The sequence below is a fragment of the Neoarius graeffei genome, chromosome 10 (genome assembly GCF_027579695.1).
Source record: "Neoarius graeffei isolate fNeoGra1 chromosome 10, fNeoGra1.pri, whole genome shotgun sequence".
In the NCBI taxonomy this organism is placed as follows: Eukaryota; Metazoa; Chordata; class Actinopteri; order Siluriformes; family Ariidae; genus Neoarius; species Neoarius graeffei.
In genome coordinates this window covers 88,266,447-88,284,042 of record NC_083578.1, presented here as the reverse complement: position 1 = coordinate 88,284,042, position 17,596 = coordinate 88,266,447, and the positions used below count along the sequence as shown (strand labels likewise).

Below are 17,596 nucleotides of genomic sequence, written 5' to 3'. Positions count from 1 at the left end.
GGTTAAATGAAATTTCACAAGTGTGTGATGAATAAAGTTGTGCTTTTTTTAATTTTGACCGGCGTCACAAACGGCCAGTCGTGTTTAAGTCTTATTGTAAAATTCTAATCACTTAATAAAGCCTGCTTTAGGTGTTCTGTAAGAAATATACACTTGGGAATGTGATGTGTATTTGTAGGAAAGTAATCAACTCCAAGTTTGGTGGTGTGGTGAAGCAGCGTTACTGTGAGCACTCGGAATTGATTATTTTCCAATAACGGCACGTCCTGATATCATACATGTCAACCTTTGGTCAATCAAACCTGTATAACCAACCTCCAAAATCCGTATTTCCCTTATAAAATCCGTATAAGATGCAAATTAAAATAATTTACCTAAAATTTGAATGATAATTAACAATGATATATCCCAGTTACTTTTTATTCAATATTAATAACAATAAACCTTCAGAATGAATACAAAGCTCCAATGTTTGACAAAAACACAAAGTGTTATCAGCGTAGTTACGAAGGAAATACTTCGTTGTTTGGAGACAGGTTTCACCGAGCGGCTATTATGCGCGAGACTTCATATTAGCCACAAAGTCAGGAAAATCTGTTCGTAAAATTGCGTTATAATGACCAAATACAATGAAAAGGCATTTTTCCAGTCTCACTTGTGAAAGGTAATCCCATGTGATCTCGTTTGGACGGTAAACCTGTTGGTACAGTTAAACGCAGCACATGAATGAGGCATCTTTATTCTCGAACGAGGATGACGTATGATTCTACGCAGAAGCCGGCGTCTATGACTTCACGGTTGGCGGGATTCTCGCAATGCGGCGTGGGCATGATCAAAAGTGGAACGAAGTCTCGCTACCACAAGATAACGCGCGATTTCATAAGACTCTTTACTGGCTGTCTGTGGTGTACAGTACGTTTGTAAATGTTATGAGCTCTTTTATCATCGTGGGGAATTGATTATAGCTCTAAATAAATATTGAAGTTTGTTTTTTAAAGAATCCGTATAACTTTATTTATACGCCCGTATACGACATTTATTGAATCAAATCCATATAAAATACGGACATTCCGTATAGGTTGACATGTATGTGATGTGTGTTGCTCTTGCACCACAGCAATCTACAACAATTACAAATCTGTATGAATTAAAGAATGAACTGTTTTTTTTTTAATCCCTTTATAGTTGTGGAATGAAATGACTTGGTTCCTGTTCATTTGCATTGCAGCAGCTATAAACCGTCATTCCCTCATCAACCTTTTTTTTTTGAGTTTAAGACAAAAACGTGTACAAAATGCTGGCACTGGAGACTCCTTCCATAAATGTTTCCTAACAAAAGGCCTCACTGCATCAACCGTCACACAACTTTACTTTTATTAACCCTTTGATGCAAAACATATGCACACCCCTTCTATTGCACAACATGGGTCAAAAATGACCCGTATTCATTTTCCAGGTTATTTCATGCTGACTGAGTTTTTCTTTGCTCTATCTTTTGAAATCAATTTATTTTATGATTGAATATTCAAAGTATTCTTTAAATATCTTTTTAATTACCACAAATCGTTAATTTAATTTTTTCTTTCCTACTTTATGAACAAAAATACTTTATATTACTACACATGGGTCATCCAATTGTGATTTAAAATTAAATGTCTTAATACTATAATAATTTGTTTCAAGTAATTACTTTAGCAGTGAATGGGGCCAGTTATTTATTTATTAACTATGTCGTTAGCTAAGCCAACTACAATAAAATTAGCTAACTAAAGTAGAATATGTCAACAGCTCAGTAGCTAATAGTAATTACTTGTAACTTTCTGACAAGTAATCGACTCACTCTCAAGGGAACCTAAACAATCAATTTTTTTCGAAGGTAATGTTAGAACAATTGAAAAACATTACTTACATGTATTAGATGGGCAAAGGGCGCTGTGCTGAGCTGTGAAATGTCTGACACAAGCACAATTCACAGTTCCAACCAAACGCTGGAGTAAATGCATGCGGGTCGGTTCTGACCCATGTGTGTAAACTTGATGTAGAATTATAAAAGCTGTGCTTGTTCATAACTTAAGAAAGGAAAAATAAAAATGGTAATTTGCGTTAAACAAAAACAAGATATTTACTGCATATTTGGAAAAGTAAATGACAAAATGAATGTATTTCAAAAGTATATGATAGAAACACTCAGCCATACATGAAATAACCTGGAAAATGAATGCAGGTCGTTTTTAACCCATGTTGTGCATTAGAAGGGTAGTGATACAAAAAGGGTTTTATTCAAAAAGTAAGAAAGGAAAAAATAAAACAAGGATGTATGATGATCAAAAACAAGTTAATTGAGGAATACCTTGAATACTGAATGATGGAATTAATTTATTGCAAAGATATAGAAGATCAAAACTCAGCCAGGTCACTTTTGACCCATGTTTTGCATCAAAGGGTTAATTAAACAGCTAATTTTTTCAGATCAATTTGTTAGTCTTTCGTGATGTAGAGAGTCTGTCTTGGAAGCCCCTGTGTATGAGCTGTTGCTATAGAAACGAGCGCATTAACATAAACCTATAGCCCTAGTTAGACTTGGACTTAGACGACCTTTATTGTCATTCAGTATGCAACAAGTGTACACCGAACGAAATTTCGTTGCAATTTAGCTCAGCACAGAAATAAATATGAAGTGTATTAAATTATGCAGCAGCAAAAATATTATAAAGTGACCTGTGGAATTTGGAATGTTCAAGTTATAAATAGAAGTTCAGAGTTTGGGTTTGGAGTTCAGCAGTCTGGTGTCCTGGGGGAAAAAGCTGTTACAGAACCTGGTGGTCTTGCACCGAATGCTGCGGAACCTCTTTCCAGAGGTCAGAGGGGAGAACAGCCCATAGTGAGGGTGTGAGGGGTCACTGATGATGTTTCTGGCTCGAGACATGCAACACCTTGGTGCAATGTCCTGAATGGACGGAAGAGAAGTCCCAGTGATTTTATCTGCTGTTCTCACCACTCTGCTCACAGTCTTCCAGTCAGAGGCACTGCAGCCTCCACACCACACAGAGATGCAGCTGGTCAGAGCGCTCTCTATGGTGCGTCTGTAGAATGTAGTGAGGATGGGCGGGGGCAGGTGGGCTCTCCTCATCCTACGCAGGAAGTGCAGACGTTGCTGTGCCTTCTTGACCAGTGACGCGGTGTTCACAGACCAGGTGAAGTTGTCCGAGATGTGCACCCCCAGGAACTTGGTGCTATTGATCACCTCCACGGCCGTGTTGTTGAGGAGAATTGGAGCGTGGCTGGGTTGGCTTTTCCTGAAGTCAACAATGATCTCTTTTTAGTTTTGTTCAGGATCAGGTTGTTTTCCCTGCACCAGCCCACCAGCTGCTCCACCTCCTCTCTATAGGCCAGGTCGTTATCGTCCCTGTTGTGTCGTCCGCAAACTTCACAATGTGGTTGCTGGTAGCCTTGGGGACACAGTTGTGTGTCATCAGAGTGAACAGCAGAGGGCTCAGGACACAGCCCTGAGGGGAGCCTGTGCTGAGGGTGATGACACTGGAGGTGTTCTGTCCGACCCGCACTGACCGTGGTCTTTCAGTGAGGAAGTCCAGCAGCCAGTTGCATAGGGTGGTACTGAAGCCCAGGCGACCCAGTTTGTTCACCAGATGCTGTGGAATGATGGTATTGAACGCTGAACTGAAGTCCAGGAACAGCATCCGCACATGAGTGATGTTCTCCTCCAGGTGTGCAAGGCTCAGGTGAAGAGCGGAGGAGATGGCGTCTACAGTGGAGCGGTTTGGCTGGTAGGCAAACTGGAAGGGGTTGTTTGCCTACCGGCCAAACCGCTCCACTGAAGACACTAGTTATAGTCGGAACTTGTGTCCGAGTCGTGCTGTTGTGCAAAAATCACGCTCCGATTCGTGCGTTCAGCTGCTCTGTGCTGTAAAAACATGTAACGATATCCACAATATCTCAGTGATGACACACATTTATCACAATATGGCTGTTCAGTTCCCGTTCCTATTTCATCAAGAATCGTGCAGCCTGAAGTTACTGAAACTCTTTACGACATCCTGACTTTTACAGTTGTTAGTTTTAGTTCAAGTGAGCCGATTCGAACATTAGTGACGTGTCACAAGTAACTAAGTGTGATGTTAATAGCTGAGGGTTTGTTTGAATTCCTGAAGGGTGTGTTTGATGTGCTGAACAGGTTACATGTTATTCCTCCTGCAAATAGAAAGAGTTTCACTGTGTAAACACGGGACAGGGAAGTCGCCTTCTAAAGCGTTACTTATTGTTTGGGTTTTTTGTTGCGGTTGACGTGGGTGTGGTCACCGGGAGAGTTATATCCTGATACATGATCTCTGTGTCCTTCCTCAGAGCCTCCGTGGTGAAATCATACAGAAGTGTTAGCACCTGAAGTCAAGTCTCGGGTTTGTTTTTTGATTTTTTTTTTTTTCCCTTCCACAGACCGTCGTTTTAAAACGTTCTCCGTATGCAGTGTAAGCGGGTAAGACCAGTGAAATGTGGGATACGTTTTTAATGAGGAGAAATTTTAATTTGCTTGATTTGTAACTCTGTCCTTTTAAACAAAAGATTTAGAGGAAGTGTCGCAGCTGTAATATGTAGCATGGTATTTTGAGGTTTTGTTAAAATAAATGGTGCAAAAAAGAACTAATTATTAAAAAAATGACACATACAGTGCTTTTTACCATTTTGCCGTTTATTCAGCCCAATACTGTACGTCTTACTGTGATACGAAGATAAATTAGACGTTTCTGACTTGCAGCTTTGGAGATGTGTCTCTGATGTGTCTCTGTCAGCTTTGTACATCTTTTAAATTCACTCGAGCTCCATCTGATTGGATCAAGACCACTGGTGAAGAGCAGTTTTTAACTTGTGCCACAGATTAAGCTTAATCAAATGAAGATTTGAGCTTTGACCATCCACAACACATTCAGGTTCTTGGTTTTGACTCACTCCAGTGGAGCTTTAGGTGGCAAAAGGTTTTCTTGGATTGTCCTGCGTTTGGCTTCATCCATCATGGCCTTAACCCTGACCAGGTTCTCAGTCCCTGCTGATGCTCCCACCACCATGCTTCACATGGTGGATTTTTTTTTTTTTTGGTTTATAGAATTGCCATTAGACCAGAGAACCTTTTTTCCCCCACCCCCAACGTTTGCTGAGTCTCCACCAAGCCTTGTTTTTGATGTGTGTTAAATAAATAAATAAATGTGTGTATATATACATTTTTTCCCCTTCTCACCACCTCTGCATATCTTAAGAGCTACTGCAGCACAAACTGCTGAGAAAGTTAATGCTGGCTAAAATGGAAACGTGTCTGAATTAACATTTTCAGCAGTTTGTGCTACAGTTGTAGTCCCATATGGACTAGCCTTCGTACCCCGTGTGAATTAATGAGCCTTTGATGCCCATGGCCCTGTCGCCGGTTCACCGGTTGTCCTTTGGATCCTTGGACCACTTTTGTTTGATACCGGGAGCACCCCCCACGATGTGCCATTTTGTTCGATGCTCAGACCCAGTCATCTCACCATCACAATCTGGCCCTTGTCAAAGTCCCTCAGATCCTTACACTCACCTATTTTTCCTGCTTAGAACACATCAATTCCAAGAACTGACTGTTCTCTTGCTGCCTAATATATCCCACCCCATGACGTTCCTTATCCCCATTTTTTTGTTTTTATGTTTTCTTTTATCTTTAATCTGTCAGGGCATACAGTTTTGTATTCTCTCTCTCTCTCTCTCTCTCTCTCTCTCTCTCTCTCTCTCTCGCTTGCTGAGGAGAATCCTTTCATTCAACCAACACTTGTATGAAAGTGCAAAAAAAAAGCAATCCAACCTAATAATAATACCAACCCAATCTGCCCATACCCTGGAGCTTCAAGGTCTGATTTACTTTTTGTTTATTTTTATGCAGAGACAAAACAGCTAAAGAAACATAATGTTCCAAGTTTGATATCAAACTCAATAACGTTATCAGATAATACTGTGCTGCACTGTTAGGTTGATCTGTTCAGCCCCATGGAACTTTTTTTTTTTAAATAAATCTTGGCAAATTTAATTTGAAAGCTTGACTATAAACTGATGCTTGTTTGCTGTGAGATCAAAGATTACGTTGGAGTTACTGAGTGATGGGAGATTAGTAAATTATTACTGCTCTTGCGTGTGTACCCCTGACACTTTTTTCCTCTCTTTTCCCCATGCGGTTCAGCTCTGCTCTCCTCTGACGGATCGTTAGGCCATGACGTCACCGCGGCTGAAGTACCTCTCTCTGGGTGTGCTGGTGTTCCAGACGACGTCTCTGGTGCTGACCATGCGATACTCGCGCACACTGCAGGCCGACGGGCCTCGTTACCTCGCCTCCTCCGCCGTGGTGCTGGCTGAGCTGCTGAAGATCCTCACCTGCATCTGCCTCGTCTGCAAAGAGCACAGTAAGTTCACCCCTCCGTCTCATCTGCAGCCAGAGTGGTCATTCTGTCCTGCTGGAATGATATAAGGTACGAGAGAGACATCAACTGTATGATGAGATGTGATTCAGTTTTCTGAAAAAGAAAGAAAGAAAGCACAAGTTTATTCATCACACACTTGTGAAATTTCCTCTCTGCATTTAACCCATCTGAAGCAGTGAACACATACGTGAGCAATGAGCGCGCACACACACCCAGAGCAGTGGGCAGCCATGCTAACAGCGCCCGGGGAGCCATTGGGAGTTCGGTGCCTCGCTCAAGGGCACCTCAGCCCAAGGCCGTCCCATATTAACCTAACTGCATGTCTTTGGACTGTGGGGGAAACCGGAGCACCCGGAGGAAACCCACGCGGACACAGGGAGAACATGCAAACTCCACACAGAAAGGCCCTCGCTGGCCGCTGGGTTCGAACCCAGAACCTTCTTGCTGTGAGGCGACAGCGCTAACCACTACACCACCATGCCTTCTGGGCTTCCAGATTGAGAGGCCACGCCTCCTTCACTAGGACTACCATATACAAAAGCCACGCCTCCTTCATTTAGACTGACTGGTACAGAAGCCACACCTTCACCAGGACTGACCTGCACATAGTCCATGTTTCCTTCATAGGGAGTAAATGGTGCAGAAGCCACGCCTGCTTCACTGTGACTGACACACACAGTGGTCACACCTACTTTATTGTGAATGACTGACTGGTACAGAGGCCACGCCTCCTCCATTGGGATTTCCAAATTTTATCTCTTTGTATTATGAGCTTAATCGAATTTGACAGCCACCAGTTTGGCGTCTGTATTTAACCGTATATACTAAACAACGATCTAGTTTCCGTTTTGCTATGACGACTGATATATCGGTACCTCTTTTTGCACAAAGTGGGTTCTAGTTTACTCTGTTACTTTAAAGGAACAGTCCACCGTATTTCCATAATGAAATATGCTCTTACCTGAATTGAGACGAGCTGCTCCGTACCTGTCCGAGCTTTGCGCGACCTCCCAGTCAGTCAGACGCGCCGTCACTCCTGTTAGCAATGTAGCTAGGCTCAGCATGGCCAATGGTATTTTTTGGGGCTGTAGTTAGATGCGACCAAACTCTTCCGCGTTTTTCCTGTTTACATAGGTTTATATGACCAGTGATATGAAACAAGTTCAGCTACACAAATTGAAACGTAGCGATTTTCTATGCTATGGAAAGTCCGCACTATAATGACAGGCGTACTAACACCTTCTGCGTGCTTCAGCAGCGCATTGATATCTGAGCTCCGCATCAATGCGCTGCTGAAGCACGCAGAAGGTGTTAGTACGCCTGTCATTATAGTGCGGACTTTCCATAGCATAGAAAATCGCTACGTTTCAATTTGTGTAACTGAACTTGTTTCATATCACTGGTCATATAAACCTATGTAAACAGGAAAAACGCGGAAGAGTTTGGTCGCATCTAACTACAGCCCCAAAAAATACCATTGGCCATACTGAGCCTAGCTACATTGCTAACAGGAGTGACGGCGCGTCTGACTGCGTCTGACTGACTGGGAGGTCGCGCAAAGCTCGGACAGGTACGGAGCAGCTCGTCTCAATTCAGGTAAGAGCATATTTCATTATGGAAATACGGTGGACTGTTCCTTTAAGACAGATGTGAACTCAGTAGCTTTATTTCCATTTTGTGAATAAAAACTTTTCCTCTTGTAAGGATGTTCTAATAAAATACCATGATAATCTTATCTCCATGGTCTCTCCTGAGGTCAGTGAGATGTGACTCCCTGCTGTTTCAGGAGCTTTGTTTAATATTTATCTGTCAGTTTTATGACGTGTCCGGTCTCTGTCCTTGGCGTGTGGTGATCAGGTTACAGTGTCCGCGCTCTCAGCAGCGTCATCAGGCAGGAGATCCTCCATAAGCCAGTGGAGACGCTGAAGCTGGCCATTCCCTCAGGAATCTACACGCTGCAGAACAACCTGCTGTACGTGGCGCTTTCCAACCTCGACGCCGCCACTTACCAGGTAGTGGGAATGGAAGACACTTGTCCATCCATCTCTCTCTGTATATACATGTATTCATCTATACATTGATGCAAACGCCTCACATTTCAGTCGTCCATTCACCCATCCATCTCTCTATGCATCGTGCATTCCATCCATCCATCTACACACCACCTATTTCATCCATCCATCCATTTATCTGCATATTTCTCATGTCGGTCATCCACTCACCCATCCATTTATCCACACATCTCTCATTTTCTTTTTCTTTCCCTTTATCTTTCTTTCTGTTGCTTTCTCCTCTTTTTTTCTTTCTCTCCTTCCTTCTTTCTTTGTTTCTTTTTCTTTTCTCTCTTACCCACCCATCTATATTCCTCAGTTCATCCATCCATTCACCCATTCATCCAACTGCACATTTCATTCATCCAGACCATCCATCCATTATCCAACTATCTATCTGTACATTTCTTATTCCATCCATCCATCGTGGTGCTTGAAAGTTTCTGAACCCTTTAGAAATTTCTATATTTCTGCATCAGATTAATGAAACAAATGAGAGAAACTTTATATTTGGTCCTTTATTTTATTGAGGAAAATAATCCAATATTCTGTGAGTGGCAAAAGTATGTGAACCTCGAGAATTAGCAGTTAGTCTGAAGATGAAATTCGAATCGTGTGTGTGTGTTTTTGCCCTGTTTTTATTTAAAGAACAGAGATCTATCAAAGTTTGATCTTCACAGCACGTTTGTGGAAGTACATCATGGCACAAGCCAAGTCAATTTCTCAGAACAGTTGTTGAAGCTCATCAGGCTGGAAAACCATCTCTCAAGAGTTTGGATTCCACCATCAGACAGATGGAGGAAATTCAAGATCATGGACCAACAAAGATCACTCCAAGAGCAAGATGTGGAATGTAATAGTCTGTAAGGTTTCAAAGGAACCCAGGGTAACTTCATGTTTATGAGTCCACCATCAGGAGAACTGAGGCCCCGTCCACACGAGTACGCAGCCTCACCCAATACGCTGTCATTTTGAAAAAAATCTCCGTAAACATGGCATCGTTTCGATTCACTGGAAACGACCCAAAATGCTGTAGTACATATGCCAGGCCTGTATGTGGCACTGTGACGCAGCCACACCAATACACTAAAACTGGAAGAGAAGCCATGGAGCATGCGTATATAGGTCACGCGCTGTTTACAAAACAAGCTCATAACACGAAGTTTTGTTGCTCCTCGCAGTAATATAAAAGCAGAAGGTTTTGTTGTAGCAGCCGTAATAGACTGAGTTGTTTCTGCACTACGAGCACAAGCCTGTAGTTCGCAATTATGATGCGTCTAGCGGCGGTGGCTGAGGTTAAAGGTTAGAGAGGTGGGGCTTATACGTCATCGTTTCTGAAAAAATCCGCTTCGCCGTCCAGATGACTCCGGGCTATCCGGCGTTTTAGGATTTTCCCACTCTGGGACCCGTTTTCAAAAAATACCGGTTACACACCTCGAAAAAGCCAGCTCCGTCTGGACGCGAGGCCGAAACGATAAAGTATTTATGCGGATTCGACAAAAACGTACTCGTGTGGATGGGGCCTTGTTACTGCCATGCACACCACTGCTATTCAGGGTTGGAAGGAGGAAGCTTCTACTCTCCAAAAAGAACATTGCTGCAAACTACAGGTTGTTAGCGATCACATGGACAAACCAGAAGGCTGTTGGAAAAGTTGTGTCTCTGGATGAGCCAACAATAAATATTTTTTGGTTTAAATGAGAAGTGAAAGGAAAACACTGCAGAACCTTATCCCATGTGTGTGAAACATGGTGGTGGTAGTATTATGGTTTGGGTCTGTTACAGGTTTTTTTTTTTTTTTTAAATAAATCTTGGGTGATTCTAGATTTACCTAGGTGGACTTCAAAGCAGATGGTCCTGTTTGATGCCCAGTAAGAGGACTAAAAAGTGGGGGGGGAAAGCAAATTAGACAGACAGATATATAAGGATCATTCTGGGTAGAGAGGTACAAGAGGATAGACGATAGAAAGGGCGTGCGGTGGGGGGGAGGTGAATCGAGAGTGGTCGTTGAAGTGTTCTCATTCTCTTATGAACCACCCTTGAAAAAAAATCCCTTTTAAGAATGTCGACCTAATTCACCTAGGTGAACCCAGATTCATCGGAGTTCCAAACTCACCTGTTTTGCTGCATCTGGGTCAGGATGGCTTGGCTTCATTGATGGAACCATGAGTTCTGAATTATTCCAGCGACTTCTAAAGGAAAACATCAGGATCTCTGTCTGTGTACTGAATCCCAAGAGAAAGGGGTCATGCAGGACGACGGCGACCCTCATCACACAAGTCGTTCTACCAAAGAATGATTAAAGAAGATAAAGTTGATGTCTTGGAATGGCCAAATCAAAGTCCTGATCTTAATCCAGTAGAAATGTCTGAGGAATCACACCAATATCCCTGGTGTCCAAGCCGATGTGCAGGATCTGATCAACAGGCACCACGAATGCTCACATAGTTTTACCACTTACTGATGCGCAATATCAAATTTTCCTCAATAAATAAATAACCTAGTATATTGTCTTGTTTGTTTAATTGTGTTCTCTTTATTGACTTTTAAGACTCGTGTGGAAATCTGGTGATGCTTTTGGGTCACATTTTATGAAATCTAAGGGTTCACAAACTTTCAAGCACCACTGTATACTTTGTGTGTGTAAATATGTATGCGTTTGTCCGTCCACACCTACCAACCTGCATGTATTCCATCTTCTGTCTGTCTGTCTGTCTGTCTGTCCCTCCATCCACTTGTCTGTTTACCTTCTATGTCCTCCACCCTCTCATGCACACACCCTTTGATTTACCCATCTGTCCGTAAGATATTTCACCCATCCATTCATCTGTCCCATCAGGACTTGTATTCTGAGCTAGGGATGAGTCAGAGTCTTAAAATAGTCATCAAAACTTATAAACAAAAACAATATATAGGCATATAATGTGTTTTCTGACAGATTAACAGTAGTATTCGCTCAGTATATGGGTTTTTTTTTTCCTCCTCCTCCTCCTCCTCTCCTAGAGAACCAGCTGTGCTCTGGATTTCACCCGCTGTGTGACAGCATCTTGATTATCTCCACAGAAACATGTAATTAAAGCAGAGAGGAGGAGCTGTTAACGCAGTGTCTGATCTTTGGCACATCCCCAAGGCTTCTATTAGAATGTTGTGTGTAAAAGGCCACCTTGTGTAAATATTCGACACTTATTGTCATTAAAATTATATTTATTACTGTTTATACTGTACAGATTTCATTATCGTTAGCAGTAATACTGCACAGGAGACGGGGAATTGTACAATTAGTTTTGAACAAAGCTTTAGAAAACGTCTTGGTAATTTTACACAAAATTCAAAGTAATTTGTACACACTTCTGGATTTAAAAAAAAATTGTCTTGACTCTAATTGATCATAAATAATAACGAGACTGTAAATGACGGTGTAGCTCACTCGGGCCCCGTCTAGTCCAGAAGGGATGATCTCAAGTGGGCCACCTTGCGCAATAAATGCTACAAACTATATAGAAGCGATATCCACCCTAGCAATACCGACCTGTTTACCGGAAAGAATCCAAAACGGTGAGGAATTGATCTTTTTGTTGAACTGCTCATTAAGGCTTAATTAATCCATAACTTCATGAATAATTGTAATGAAGCAAATCTGGGTAGAAGTTATATGCACCCTAGGTCCCCCTACCTTCATGCCAGAAAGAATCAAAATCGGTGAGAATTGAGGGAGAAGAAGCGATTTGTGTTGAAGCTGCTCGTTAGGGATTGATTTAATTACTCTGTCTTCATTATTAATTGCAGTTATGCAAATTTGGGTATATGCACCCCAGGCAGACCGACCTTCCTGCCAAAAAGAATAAAAATTGGTGAAGAATTGGGTGTTTTTAAAGCAAATAAATAGGTGTGACGGATGGTCAATGCAAACAACATATGAACAAGCTAAGTGAGGAATCAGACCCTGCGTCATGCTGTTATAGGAAAATAATCAATGAAGGGGTGGTGTGATGAAAGAGTTACTGTCATCAGGCCAGAAAGTTGAATAATTTCCCATGGCGGCACACCCGGAGGTGTTTCATTCGTTTTATAACAGCAGCAGTTTACAGAATTATTCAAGTGACCTTTTTTTTGCCCATTTATAGTCACTTTTAATGTTGTGCAATGTCCTCAAAACAAGTTTCTGTTCTCACTACTGTTCTTGCTTCCTCCTTTTTAGGTGACCTACCAGCTGAAGATCCTCACCACTGCCCTGTTTTCGGTCTCCATGTTGGGTCGCAAGCTTGGTCTCTATCAGTGGCTCTCGCTCATCATTTTGATGACCGGAGTCGCTCTTGTGCAGGTAAACGCAGAAAAATCAGCCGCCACTGTCTGAGGGCCAGGATTAACGTTAGGCGGATAGCAGATAGCTAGCCTGATCCGTTTTGTTTTGGGGCATTCCAATGGTTTATCCCTGTTTTGTAGATATTTGCATGTTCTAAAAGGGGATTATCCAAAAAAGACAAATTACTTTTTATTAATCAATTACTGAAATTTATTTGTGAAAATACAGCTCAGTTTGTGATAATAGTATTATTAGTCAAATTATGGCTCCCGACTATTTATTTATTTATTTATTTATTTAAATGCTGCTTTCATTATTTATTAGCAGATTAACCATTTCTGATTGTGTGTGTTGTGCAGTGGCCCACGGACTCTCCGGGTCCCCCCGAGAAGCAAGAGCCGACAACAGGGTCTCCGTTCGTGGGTTTGGTGGCCGTGTTGGTGGCCTGCTGCTCCAGTGGCTTTGCTGGTGTTTACTTTGAGAAAATCCTCAAAGAGACCAAGCAGAGTGTGTGGGTCAGAAACATCCAGCTCGGTCAGTACGTGTGTGTGTGTGAGAGAGAGAGAGAAAAAGATTCATCTCCCAACACCCTTATTACTGTTGATTATGACAGCAGTGGTGTGGTTGTTAATTATTTAATGAAGACCAGGAAGGGCAAAATAGGGAAAAATATAGATAGATAAATAAATAAAGTGTCTGTCATGATGATCCCTGGGAAATGGTGCTGGGAATCCCGATTCTCTTCCACTGATTCAAATTGTTTGGCTCGACTCCCAAATAGAGTGCCGTTTTTTTTCCCCCTTCCTGTTAGCTTATCTACATCTGAAATTCACAAAGTTTCATGAAATACTTTGTTCATTTTTTATTTAACCTTTATTTAACCAGGAAGTCCCATTGAGATTAAAAATCTCTTTTTCAAGGGAGACCTGGCCAAGATAGGCAACATTGAAAACTGTTACAGACATACAATATAAAAGAACATCAATAAATACAGTGGTGGGTGGGGTGGGGGGGGGGAGAATCATAGAATTGTCCTTGACATTCATCTGAAATCCATTCCAGAACTTGTCCATTTTACACTTGTAGTGTTGTACGACTATAACCACTTCATCTCAATACGATTAAACTGCTTTACTGCAAGCATAATGAGAACAAAAAAACCCCTCTGTTTTTATAGGAAAGTTTATATTTCTCCACTGTGTTTGTGTTTTTCCAAATGAACACTGCTCCTGGTGGAGATGTAATGACCGTGTGTGAGGAAGAATCTTGTCTTGTCGGACTTATTTTTATCCCAGTGTGTGCTAATGGAGTGTTAACGGCTCCGCCCGTGTTTCTTCTGCTTTATCTGAGCGTGAAATTCACTTATTCTACTTCAGCGCAGCAGATCGTCACATTACTGTCCCAGTTTCCTGCTTTATACTTCCAGATGAACCCTATGTATGCGCCCTAGATACCGTACGTACACCTTCATGCACCCTAGATATGCACCCTACATTTACACCCTCTGCATGCCCTTCATACACGCTTATGCACCTTGGTACTCCCTCATGCAGCCATCATATACCTTCATAGACCTTTTGTATGCAACCTTCAAACTCCCTTAGGCAGCTGGGCCATAGAAGGTGCACGCTGCATGCTGCACGCTACACGCTACACGCGTGTAAAGAAAAGTGGACAAACGTAGCATGACTTGCTCTGGGCCATAGAACGGCATTCACGTTGCACGCTGCACGCTGCACACTTCACGCGTGAAGCGAGAAATGAACATGCACACTTTTTTCTAGGCGTGAAGATGGAAATTCCAGTCAATGCATGCGGTCACCGCCGCGCCAGCCAATCAGAACGGGTCTAGGGAGATAACTCTATGCTTTCAGGGGAAAACTTCAGAAAAAATATAATTGAATGGTATAATTGAAAAATAGTTCTTCATCGGGATTGTCAAGCAGATTATAGAATGTTCGGTGAAATTCACCACGGGTTTCTCTCAGAAGGAAGTGTTCTCGGCTCCAAATTCTGTTCCTTTTTCTCTTCCTCTGTCTCAGTAAAAGCAGAATGAGGCAATCGTCGTCATCCGAAGAGTCCATATTGTTGGTTACTCGGTCAAAGTAGAACAGACGCAACACGTGAACATCCATGCATGAAGTTTAATGGCCCAGGGTCCGGTTCTTCACGTGAACGTGCAGCGTGAACCTTCTATAGCCCAGCAGCCTTATGCATCCTTTATAAGGCTTTATGCAAGTTTGGAAACTCCTTCATACACCCTTCATTTACCCTCGTACAGCTTTCATGGGCCTTTTTCTAGACCTTCATACACCATCACACACACGCATTAGAAAATGTTGTTTAGCTCTGTAGTACCACTTACAAGATTCACCTGAGATATAGCATTAGCAGTGATGGTGAAATATTAACTTCATTGCAAATGCCAGTAAAGTATGAAGTAAGAAGATATAAAAAGGTCGCTCCTGGTTTCAGGCTCTCATCAGTGGTGGTCATGGTAACTACTTGACCTACCAGAGTTATTGTCATGGTTATAAAGTAGCCCCGCCCCATCAGGCTGGCGTCACCAGTTCCTCAATCCCATTGTGCCAGAGCTGAAGTAATTTTACCTGACAGGAACCGGCTTTTGTCGTGGGTAGGATCGTCTCTTAAATATCTTTTTATAAACTTCGTTTATTTAAGTGCTCAGGAAGAGAGCGTTAGAAATACACGGTGTATTTTCTGTGGTGAGTATTGTAAAGTGTGAGGAGTTAAATCATGTATGCTACCGGTTACAGTTTGTTTATACTTTTTATCCATGTAACATTGTGGAAAGTCCATGAAAGAAGTTAATTCCTGTTCTCGCTTACATTATAGCAGCTGTAACGTGGAACAGTCGTTCCCTCCTCCACCTCTCATCTCATTTTTCTCTCAAAGTTAATACGTATATAAAATTACGGAGCTTGTCGTGTTTGAGATACCACAGTGTGTCCTGAACATGTCAGACTCGGTTGCTGTTTTATGTTAATGTTTTATGACTCGCGTCTTCATTCCAAAATGTCACAGAAGCATTTCCTTCCAGAAAGCTTCACCAGAGCAGAGATTTTGTTGTTGGAAAAACCTCCTCCTTTTTCTTCTCCATCTTGCACGTCCTGGTGAATGGACCATTAGTATAGTAACAATAACGTTGAAGAGCGAATGTGGTATTATAAACCTGTGAGTTAAACCAGGAGCTGGAAATTGCTGGACTGATGTTAAGAAACTGTGTGTTTTATAGACTACTGGAGACCAAATGTCCCCACAAGGATGATAAAATCAGACAATTTGAACCTTGTGGGGACATTTGGATGACCCCCCCATAAGAAAATTGCTGTGGGATTTATTTATTTATTTATTTATTTATTTAACAAACAAAAAAAAAAAGCCATAAAGTTTCCTTTTCATTACTGAAGTTAAGGTGAGGCTTCGGTTGAAGTGCAGCACAGCATTAATTAACTGCAATAATAATCATCAGTGGAAGGTCCTCACAGGGATAGTGAAACAAACGTGTGTGTGTGTGTGTGTGTGTGTGTGTTAAAGGTCTGTTTGGTCTGGTCTTTGGCCTGTTTGGAATGCTGATGTATGATGGAGAGAGAGTGAAGGAGCATGGAATGCTGCAGGGCTACAACTCAATCACCTGGACTGTGGTTTCTTTACAGGTGAGATTTAAACAGCATGCGCGCGCGCGCACACACACTCATCATGAGGTTTATGATGTTCCAGCATATCAGCATGTATCTAATTACACGCTTCACTTGTTTGTGTGTGTGGTTTTGAAATGCGCCACAGTGTGATCACATCAAACACCCGGAACAGAGCGCTGTTTGTTTTTACACCTGTATACTGTCATTATTTATAATCCCACTGAGTCCCAAGGTGCTTTTTTTTTTTTTTTTGGCTTTTCTTTAAAGTGCTGATGACACGTTTTTGACATCTTTGGCGATGTTTTATAACATAAAAAGTAATTCCCGATGATCCATATATTAATTCACGAAGGCGCCTATTTTACAAGTTATGATAAAAAACGCGGCTATTTGGGCAAATTTGACGGGGCTGCAGCACCCAGGAGACGAAAGAGGAGGAGGAGCTATATGACGTCAGCGAAAGAACCTTCCTCCTAACTTACCAGTTTGTTGTTGATGCGACAGATGTTCAGTTTGTCATTATTATTATACATTTTTATATATATATATATATATATATATATATATATATATATATATATATATATATATTAGTTATTATGCCTTCACGTTGTGTTGCCGGCTTTTGCTCCAAAACCCACAAGGATGGGGTAAGTTTATTCAAGTTTCCCAGAGATCCCGAGCTGCATGCGAAGTGGGTGAAGCAAGTCAGGCGCACTCGTGACAAGTGGGAGCCCTCACCAACATCCGTCCTGTGCTCTGAACACTTCGATTTGGATTGTTTTGACACCCTTCCCAGCTTAAAACAATCTCTTGGGTGTTCAGTTCAGCACAAACGTGTGTTACTACCATCAGCAGTGCCTACACAGTGTTGCCAGATTGGGAGGTTTCCCGCCCAGTTGGGCGGTTTCAAGTGCATTTTGGTGGGTTTTGAACATATTTTGGGCTGGAAAACGTCAGCAGTATCTGTTGCCAGATACTGCTGAAGTTTTCCAGCCCAAAATATGTTCAAAACCCACCAAAATGCACTTGAAACCGCCCAACTGGGCGGGAAACCTCCCAATCTGGCAACACTGCCAGTATTCCGGAGGGGGTCTACTAGTAGCTATGCCAGATCCAAAGACAGTC

The 17,596-nt window shown here is 42.0% G+C and overlaps 1 protein-coding gene across 5 annotated transcripts in view; it reads left to right on the top strand.

Annotated features, from left to right (window-relative positions):
- slc35a3a (solute carrier family 35 member A3a) overlaps nt 1–17,596 on the top strand; it is a 31,726-nt gene that overhangs the window by 3,528 nt on the left and 10,602 nt on the right. For 4 of the 5 annotated variants that reach the window (XM_060932546.1, XM_060932548.1, XM_060932544.1 and 1 more), the window contains 5 exons: nt 6,215–6,434; nt 8,310–8,464; nt 12,702–12,824; nt 13,166–13,340; nt 16,365–16,483. In XM_060932546.1, the coding sequence (XP_060788529.1) occupies nt 6,245–6,434; nt 8,310–8,464; nt 12,702–12,824; nt 13,166–13,340; nt 16,365–16,483 (762 nt within the window). In that variant the 5' untranslated portion in view covers nt 6,215–6,244. Of the gene's footprint in view, nt 1–3,870; nt 4,493–6,214; nt 6,435–8,309; nt 8,465–12,701; nt 12,825–13,165; nt 13,341–16,364; nt 16,484–17,596 lie in introns of those variants that run through there. The other variant, XM_060932547.1, reaches the window with a different exon arrangement.